Source organism: Podarcis gaigeae, assembly GCF_964106915.1.
Source record: "Podarcis gaigeae genome assembly, chromosome: 17".
Classification (NCBI taxonomy): Eukaryota; Metazoa; Chordata; class Lepidosauria; order Squamata; family Lacertidae; genus Podarcis; species Podarcis gaigeae.
The window spans coordinates 30,332,709-30,342,935 of NC_139694.1; the positions used below are offsets into that span (position 1 = coordinate 30,332,709).

At 43.5% G+C, this 10,227-nt stretch overlaps 1 protein-coding gene across 1 annotated transcript; it reads right to left on the reverse strand.

The window, feature by feature from the left end:
- Positions 1-2,906: 2,906 nt before the first annotated feature.
- Positions 2,907-4,130, reverse strand: LOC310835013 (olfactory receptor 10T2-like). Its single transcript, XM_083719661.1, has one exon. The coding sequence runs from the start codon at positions 4,042-4,044 to the stop codon at positions 3,100-3,102; it is 945 nt and encodes a 314-aa protein (XP_083575787.1). The 5' UTR covers positions 4,045-4,130; the 3' UTR covers positions 2,907-3,099.
- Between the last annotated feature and the right edge of the window lie 6,097 nt (positions 4,131-10,227).

A 10,227-nucleotide genomic window follows, 5' to 3' on the forward strand; every position in this document is an offset into this window, starting at 1 on the left:
TTGAGGAACTTCAGTAATACTTGCAAGGTAGATATAAGAAATTAGATTTATGGAGAATAAGTTTAATTATGATAAAAGCATGTACTGGCAAAAAGGAATTTGAAATATGGAATAGACGGGAGGTTGGGTCTTTAGTGTTAAGACCAATAGATGTTTTATTGTTTGCTAAGAAAATTATGTGTCTATGGATGTTTTTGTAATTTGGTATTTGTGTGTGTGTGTTTTTCTTGTGGTATAAATAAAAAACTTATTAAAAAAAACATGCCAGAGAGGGCTTAGCGGCAGGGAGACGAAAACAGGCTGTTTCTATTCCATTTGGTAGCTCTTTCTATCCTTTGGCAATGCCGTGCCAAACAAGCACCAACTGTCCCATGGCCCAAAAAAACATATATATATTACTATATTATATAGTAAACACCTGGCTTGGGCATTTTCGTTTTTAGCAGCATTGCATGAATGGTTCTTTTTTCCATTGTTGTTGTTGGAATCATAGAATCTTAGAGTTGGAAGGGACATGTCACGAATGAGCCAGCTCCCAATGAAGGAAGCAGTTACGAAGAGAGAGGGTTAAATGGCAGACAAGAGGAGCCTTGGCCAGGGTCAACTCCTCCGCCCGTTGGAATACAACTGATAATGTTGCATGCGAGCAGGAACCTAGCCAAAGCTGTCAGGACTTTCAAACAGGACCGAACAGAAACATGGGTAGTTCATCAGAAAAGGAAGAGACTGAGCTAAGCCAATAAGTGTGGATAATAGGTGAAGGGGCGGTTGTTAGGAAGAAAAACAAGAGAATTAGGGTTAGTATGTTCAATATTTTCCGTCATCACAGGAAGGAGTCAGAAGGGTCATCATGATTAGTGGAGATTGGCGGCACTGTAGAGTCATCTGGAGAACACTGTTATTGCTATAAATATTCCTTTTTAATTAACCACGCTGGCTGCGTTATCAAGTCGGAAACTGGGACTCCTGACAGGACCCAAGGGCCACCATCGGCTGTGGTGAGGACTCCCTTAAAGGCCTTTCCAGCTGACCTAGGGAGCAAGGACCAGGCCCTCACACTTACAGCTATGAAGGGACTCCTGTGGCAGAAACTGCCTTCTTGGCTGCTGAACCCACTATTGATCTCATCAGCTCAATCCACCAGAACCTGTCTTCGCATACGGGAGACTTCCTCCTTGACACACAGACACACACAGGCACTATAGCTAATCTAGTAACTTCTTTCAATACTGCCTGCCATTCCCATTCTCCCCAGGTAACAGCTTGCTTGCTCTGCTGAGACTCTTTGCGGAAAAGGTGCTGAAGAATGGACACCATTCAGACCATTCTATCCCAACGACACCATACAGTAGAATTGCACCCAACCCCTTCCACACTACTGAATTATGCTGGACCTTTCTTGATATATTGTGTGTTTTATGGCAGAAGGGAAATCAGCCTGGCAGCTACATTATTCTAGAATGCCAACTGAAGGACAAAAACATTATGTGGTCCAATGCAGGAAAATCGGGGGGTGAGGGGTCCACTCATACATGATAGCACTGCAAATCAATGATCCAGTTGCATATCTGATTATGTAATGGGAATATAATATGATATAGCCTTTCTTTGGGCATGGCTTTGAAAGTAATTAAAGTGTCAGGTTTAAATTATATATATATATATGAATGCTAAAATAAATGCATATTGAAAAATAGCAATACTCCATTTTGTGTACAATATATTATTACATTCTTGCCAACTCTTTATAAAAAGCAAATGTCACCCCAGAATTGGCCCTACTAAACATCTTCCAAGACAACAATGCCCATTTACACCACAAAGAACTTATAACCCACCTGCTCTCAGCAACCAGAAACATCATAACCAGACACTGGAGAGACCTGTCAGGAGTAAGCATGGACCAATGGTACCAAATAGTATGGGAAACAGCCCTACTAGAAAAATTAACTAATAAACTGAAACTGACACGGGGACAAACAGAAGAAGACGCCTTCACCCCGGTATGGCTCCCCTTTATCACATACACAGCCCAACAGGACAATGACAATAATCCACCAACAGCATACAAAACAATATGGCTAACCTGATCCAAAACACCCACCCACCTCACTCACACACGAAAACAAAGATCACCACAGCCAATCACAAGCAAACAATCACACCCTAAGCCAGCCCCAACCTCTCTCACCACCAAAGGAACACAAGTGAACAACACAAGCAACGCTGACACCAAACTCTACATACATTAAACATAATAGAAACACCGCCACCCGACCCCACCCCCATCCATCCTCCCTCTCCCCACCCCCCTTTCTTTTCTCTTTCTGTTTTCTTCTCCCCCTAATGCCTCAACAAATGAAACGGATTTGTAAAAACGTTACATGGAAGAAGAAGAAAAAAAAATACGAGGCACTACACTTCTGTAAAACAAGAAAATCCTTAATAAAAAATATTTTAAAAAATAAATAAATAAATAAATAAAAAGCAAATGTCAGAACATAGTACATGAAAGCAAAAGAGCAGAAATTAAGTGTGTTTGGTTACAAGAATTCCAACTTTGAAAGAACAGATTCCCTCCTTGAAAATGGCCATTACTGGGGACAAGGAGGGGCAGAAAAAGGTACCTCCACAAAGATAAACAGAAATGTACCCCAAACTGAACCCAACCAAAATATACGGGTGGCAGCTATTCAACAAGAACAATTTTGACATTTCAGTCTCAGCACTATATGATCTTGAAATAGTTCTGTGTGAATGATTGGTAGAAAAAATGTGGGCTAGGATTTGGGAGAAAACAACAATAATCTTTAGAAAAGTTTCCTTTGTTGCGGGGCTGAAGGATTACAGGTTCATTTATGAGAAAATTCCCACAACTCAATTTATTTTCCAGTGATGTACTAAAGAGAAAATCAAAGTTGTTTCCAAATGCTAAAGCAAGGCCACATTTTTCCAAATGAATATTCCACATACAGATGAATTTTTTAAAAGATGAGAAAAAGTTACAATACTATTTGAGGCGTTCTTTGTCCATCAAACAACAGATACAGTATTTGTTGGCTTTCATAATTCCTCTTCAAACTGGATTACGCGTAATTTTCAAATTCTATGGGTGCAGGAGCTTTTGCCAAGCGATTTCTTAAGCGCTATCTGGACATCTTTGTTTCTCAGGCTGTACACTAAAGGGTTCAACAACGGAGTCACCATTGTGTAAGAGACAGTAATAAAAGTAGTCTGATCTAGTGTGTAACTGGATTTGGGCCCTAAATAGATAATGCCAGCACACCCAAAGTGCACCACGACCACAATAAGATGGGAGGCACAAGTGGAAAAGGCTTTTCGCTTCCCAGCCGTTGTGGGGATTTTCAAGACAGTGTTTGCAATTAAAATGTATGAGAGAAGGATGAACAGGAATGCACAAATTACAACCAAAACACAAATAATGAAAATGACAATTTCTCCTATGTAGTTCCGGCCACAGGCTAATTCAAGCAAAGGTGCTAAATCACACAAAAAGTGCTTAAGTTCATTTGGCCCACAGAAAGGCAAGGTAAATATGATTATAGTCTCTGAGGTGGAAAAAAGAAATCCAGTTGTTGCTGAACAAGCCACCAGCTTGGTGCAGAGACTTTGATTCATCAAAATCTGATAACGTAAAGGTTTGCATATGGAGACATATCGGTCATACCCCATCACTGCTAGAAGCATACAATTTGTGCATGCAAAGCCCAGGAAAATGCACATCTGAGTGGCACAGCCAATGAAGGAAATGGTCTTCTTCTCTCTCAGAAAATTTGCAAGCATATTGGGGATAATGACAAGTGAGTAGCAGATTTCTGAGAAGGAGAGGATGGAGAGGAAGAAGTACATGGGGGTGTGGAGGCTGCGGTCAAGCCGTATCGTAGTGATGATGATTATATTTGCGATCAAAGTTACTAGGTAGATTAGAGAGAACACAAGAAACAATGGAACCTGAAGGTCTGGGAAATTGGAAAATCCAACGAAGATAAATTCTGTCACCGCTGTTTGATTTCCTCTTCCCATTGATGCAGCATCTGAAAATAAACTTTAAAGATGTTACCGATTTCTACAGTGCTCGTCCGCTGATGCTTTATACAAAAATACTTTGGGAGAGGCTTCTTTAAAAAATGATTATTTATTTTTTGTTCTTTATTAAATTTATGTACCTTCAGCTGACTATCACAGGCCACTTTACAACATAAAAACACAAAATGCAACACAAAATGCATAACGTTACCGTAAAAATGCAATAATAACAAATTAAAGAACAAGCCATTTGATGTGCCTTAAACATCACTCCATACAGCTGACTGAGAACTGCCTGCTTCCACTTGCCAAACGGTAGAGCCGGCCTCAGTAGACAGAGCCTAGCACAACAGTTGTGCAACCAGCAACATAATTGTGCCACCCCTTAGACCAATTATTACATTCACTTGACCAACAAGTCTACACTGCAGAGTTGAATATCTGATATCTCCCATTCAAGGAATCCTGGGAATGTCTGCTCCCAACTTAGTGAAGCATTGGAGCCAGTTTACAAAACTGCATTTGCCATAGAATCTAAAATTTTAGCAATCAAACAACATCTTGGCATAGTTCATCACCATAGATCAAAATTATGTATTCTTTTAATTGATGTAATTCCACTGTGAATGAATGTCTGGCTACAGCCCACAAACTGATGAAGGAGCACAGAGGCAAGTGAGCTGAAGAGTTTGAGGCTTCACAATATTCCTGTCAATTGCAAAATTAACAGCTTCACAAGGCATAACTCTGAACACCACTAGAATATTTTATTGAGGAGCATGCCTATCTTAAGCTGCCTTTTAAACAGTCATGCAGTCAGTGTTTATTCCAAATTGTAGCACCTCTGCAGCGTCTCAGGTTGATGTTTTCACTAGTCCTGCTAAGCTACCTCATACCCTTATGGGAAAATACTGGATCTGGAGCCTTCTGTATGAAAAACAGTAACTCTGCTATTGAGTATGAATCTTGTTCCCAAGATAAAAAAAGAGTTAGGGGCTTTGAAATTGTTCTTATTTCTCTTTAAATTGGCAAAAACAAGAGCATCTGAAGGGCTGAATGAATGAATTCAAATCAAAGCTGCAGAACCTCAAACCACAATAGACTTACAAGGAAGCACGATGGATGTTGAGCTCTTCCAAATGACACCAATTTACCACAATATCCTTTTTATGATGTTTTTATTGAGCATGGAACGATGTAAACAATTTTATAAATCCCACCAGATATTATCTCTACGGTGTTTCATAACGTAAAATAAATCAACCATCTTATTATCAAAGGGAGTTGTTAAAAGCTACAAGTAATAATTAACAATACATATAATTTTATCGCGCGTATTTTTTCCTAAAACTGTTGACTTCATCTCTATATTGATACATTTTGTTACATCTACTTGTTTTCCATTTTCTTATTTTATCATGATGAATATTACAGATTGTTTTTGTGTAAAGTGCAGTGTGGTCTTTCTGATTAAGTGGTGTGTGAATATTGTTCAAAAGATAAAAATAGTGTACAGGATAAATGGCTCTGGGGTACGTCACACCCATCGTCAAAAAGGCAGGGCAAGTTCCATCTCACAAAACCTAACATCTCACAAGGGTACTGAAGACATCAGGGTTCAAGGAGATGAGCATAAACTGAATATTTCCACAGATTATATATTACTGATGCTCCACAATCCAAGCTAAGCCCCTTTTCCTTTGCAGAGGATACTAAATAATTTCATGGCAGTGTCTGCATTCTCAATAATTTCTGGACCAAGGTGTTCAATCTAATTCCTATTATTGTGGGTCAACCCTTGGCAATGGATCCAAATTTGGCATTACTTTCTCTAGAAAACAATACAACCCAAACATTGACCACAATCCTCTTGTATTTATGTTCATAGCAGCAGCTAAAATCTCCATTGCTAGTCACTGGAAATCCAGATTCCCATCCCGGGATTGTTGGTTTGGAAGGTTATGGGAAATTGCTCTCTCTGAACATCTAACGTACCAGAGAGGGCTTAGTGGCAGGGCGATTAAAAACAGACTGTTTCTATTCCATTTGGTAGCTCTTTCTATCCTTTGGCAATGCTGAGCCAAACAAGCATCAACTGTCCCATATCCCAAATAAACCTATGGAGAAGTTTTCCGTATGTTTAGTTGATATTATATGGTATTATATAGTTGATATTATATGGTAAAAATGTCTTGGGATTTTCGTTTTTAGCAGCATTGCATGAATGGTTCTTTTTTCCATTGTTGTTGTTGAAATAATAGAATCTTAGAGTTGGAAGGGACATGTCACGAATGAGCCAGCTCCCAGTGAAGAAAGCAGTTACGAAGAGAGAGGGTTAAATGACAGACAAGAGAAGCCTCGGCCAGGGTCAACTCCTCTGCCCATTGGAATGACAACTGATAGTGTTGCATGTGGGCAGGAACCTAGCCAAAGCTGTCAGGACTTTCAAACAGGAGCGAACAGAAACATGGGTAGTTCATCAGAAAAGGAAGAGACGGAGCTAAACCAATAAGTGTGGAGAATAGGTGAAGGGACGGGTTTTTAAGAAAGAAAAAACAACAACAGGGTTAGTAAGTTCAATATCTTCCGTCATCACAGAAAGGAGTCGGAAGGGTCATCATGATTAGTGGAGAATGGCGATACTGTAGAGTCATCTGGAGAACACTGTTATTGCTATAAATCTTCTTTTTTAATTAACCACGCTGGAAACTGGGACTCCTGACAGGACCCAAGGGCCACCATCGGCTGTGGTGAGGACTCCCTTAAAGGCCTTTCCAGCTGACCTAGGGAGCAAGGACCAGGCCCTCACACTTACAGCTATGAAGGGACTCCTGTGGCAGAAACTGCCTTCTTGGCTGCTGAACCCACTATTGATCTCATCAGCTCAATCCACCAGAACCTGTCTTCGCATACGGGAGACTTCCTCCTTGACACACAGACACACACAGGCACTATAGCTAATCTAGTAACTTCTTTCAATACTGCCTGCCATTCCCATTCTCCCCAGGTAACAGCTTGCTTGCTCTGCTGAGACTCTTTGCGGAAAAGGTGCTGAAGAACGGACCACCATTCAGACCATTCTATCCCAACCACACCATACAGTAGAACTGCACCCAACCCCTTCCACACTACTGAATTATGCTGGACCTTTCTTGATATATTGTGTGTTTTATGGTAGAAGGAAAATCAGCCTGGCAGCTACATTATTCTAGAATGCCAACTGAAGGACAAAAACATTATGTGGTCCAATGCAGGAAAATCAGGGGGGGTGAGGGGTCCACTCAGACATGATAGCACTGCAAATCAATGATCCAGTTGCATATCTGATTATGTAATGGGAATATAATATGATATAGCCTTTCTTTGGGCATGGTTTTGAACGTAATTAAAGTGTCAGGTTTACCATATTTTTCGTCCCATAGGACGCTCCGTCCCATAGGACGCACCTACTTTTTTTTGGGGGGGGGAAATAAAGGGGAAAAAAATTCCTTTATTTCCCCCCCCAAAACCAGGTCGGGGAACAGTGGGATGGCGGTGCTGCGCCTCCCCGCTGTCCCCCGAGCTTGTGGGGCTGGCCCATGTCTGCCTGGCGTGAGGGGCGCTCTGCTTCAGGGCGCCCCGCGGGTCGGGCGGCAGGCTACAGTCCGCAGCATGGGGAGCCCTCTGTTTCAGGGCGCCCCACGCGCCCCACGGGTGCGCAAGGCTTGCCAACACCAGCGCGGAGCACGTGGCGTCCTCCGAAGGGCGCCCCGTGCTCCGCGCTGCCAGCTGCCGCCCGCAAGCCTTGCGCTCTCGGGGGGAGATCCCCCGGGTGCGCAAGGCTGGCCAACACCAGCACGGAGCACGGGGCGGCCTCCAAAGGCGCCCCGTGCTCCGTGCTGCCGGCTGCCGCCCGCAAGCCTTGCGCTCACGGGGGGGGATTCCCCCGGGAGCGCAAGGCTTGCCGAAACCAGCGCGGAGCACGGGGCGGCCTCCGAAGGGTGCCCCGTGCTCCGCGCTGCCGCCCGCAAGCCTTCGGCTCCCGGGGGAGATCCCCGGGTGCGCAAGGCTAGCGGACACCTGCGCGGAGCACGGGGCGGCCTCCGAAGGGTGCCCCGTGCTCCGTGCTGCCGCCCGCAAGCCTTCGGCTCCCGGGGGAGATCCCCGGGTGCGCAAGGCTAGCGGACACCTGCGTGAAGCACTGGGCGTCCTCCGGAGGGCGCCCCGTGCTCCGCGCTGCAGGCTGCCGCCCGCAAGCCTTGCACGCCCGGGGGAACTCCCTCTGGGCGTGCAAGGCTTGCGGATAGCTTCCTGGAGCCTGGAGAGCGAGAGACGTCGGTGCGCACTGACGCCTCTCGCTCTCCAGGCTTCAGCGAAAGCCTGCATTCGCCCCATAAGATGCACACACATTTCCCCTTCATTTTTGGAGGGGAAAAAGTGTGTCTTATAGGGCGAAAAATACGGTAAATAATATATATACACATATGAATGCTAAAAGAAATGCATATCAAAAAATTACAATGCTGTCTTTTGTATACAATATATTGTTACGTTCTTGCCATGCATATTGAAAAAAAAGCAGGGGACCTCCGGGTTGGCGCCATCAATTAATGGCGGATTCCCTCCGAGGTCCGGAGGGAATCGGCTCTGCAGAGACCGGGTCTTGCCACTGCGGTGACGGGGGGACCCTTAAAATCACAGGCGCAGAAGCCTGTGAGCATAGCGACTCAGCGGGCACCATTTGCGCTCACCCAATCCGTGAAGGAGCCTTTTTTAGAGGCTTCGGATCGGGGATGGGGTGCGGCAAGGTGCTGAGAGTTCTCCTGCATCTGCGGAGTGAAGCCGCAAGCCATTATCGGAGAGCGCTGACTTTTTCCTTGGAAGATTCGGACTCTAAAACATCAACCCGTGAGTAATACAGAAATTGGGACTTTAAAGAAAAATTTGGTGGATCAGGAACGAGCGGGGAAGGGTTAAAAAGGAAGTCCACCCCCCCTTTGTAAACAACTTAAAGCAAAGGACCTTCTAGCTAAGGTCGAGAGAATCTTTTCTTTTTCTTTATTAAAAGACCTTAATTCCACAGTTTTGACACTATAAGAATTTCTACTGGAGGATAATAAGATTAATTTTGGGAGCTGAAGTTTCACCCCCCCCCCCAGACCCGGGAGTGTCCCGCGAGAGAGCCTGTTGATGAAATACTGAAAAGTTTGACAGCTGTCAAGTTAGCTGTCAAGACGGAAAAAGAGAACCTTGTTTCTGTTGCTTCTGTTGGTTAATTTGTAATAATCTGTTGAAAATAAGGAAGGGCTGATACAAAATAATATGACTTTTGGACTTGAGCTGAAAGGAATATAAAGGAACTAAAATCCCCCTAGAGGGGTTTAGTGACATTACAGGAATGGCTGGAGGAAAGAAAATTCAGGCTGAACTGGACAGAGCATTTGTTCTCTTGGGAAAGTTACAAGGCCAAACCGATGTTTTGGCTACAAATGTTACAACTCTGGACTTAGCAGCAAAGAACATTGTTGAACCTGATAAGGACTTGAAACAGGAAGCCTATCCAACTGAACAAATAGAGAAAACGGAGAGCATTGACAATATGGAGCAGGTGACATATGTTGCTCCTGAAGAAAAGGAAGGAGGAGCTGAAACTTTGCAGATGTTAAAGGAGAGTTGCAATTTGATGCCTGACATGATGACAAAAAAGGAAAATAAAAATCTGATGTGGAGAGCCTGGCCTGAATTGGAGGTGGAAGCTGGAGCTTGGGGGAAATTTGGACCTGAAAGGAGTATAAAACAAGATTTGAAGTATCCCATAGGCTTTACTTTCAAATATGGAGGTCTGGCTGGTAAAAACATGGATCCTGTTGGGCCGGAGCTTCTTCAAAATTTGGAGTTGAACATTAAGGACTATCAAAAAGACCGGCAGAGAGGAATTGAGAGAGAATTGAGAGCCTCGGACGTGAGATCTCCAGGCTAAACTGTATATTGAGACAGATGGATTTTTGTTGAGGACTGAAACCGGGAAAAGGGTGGGTGGAGTTTGGGAATCCAAAGGGTATATAAATATAGTTTGTTCTGTTTTTACTTTGCTTTGCTATTGATATGGAAATTGGGAAAGTCGTGGAAGGGAAATTTTGGTCGACTTTAGGAAAAATGTTTAAGAAAAAATAATGAGGTATAAATATTGATGAGTAAATT

Excerpts from the sequence above, each read along its gene's own strand:
- LOC310835013 (XM_083719661.1), bottom strand. The coding sequence starts at position 4,044 with ATGGGAAGAGGAAATCAAACAGCGGTGACAGAATTTATCTTCGTTGGA.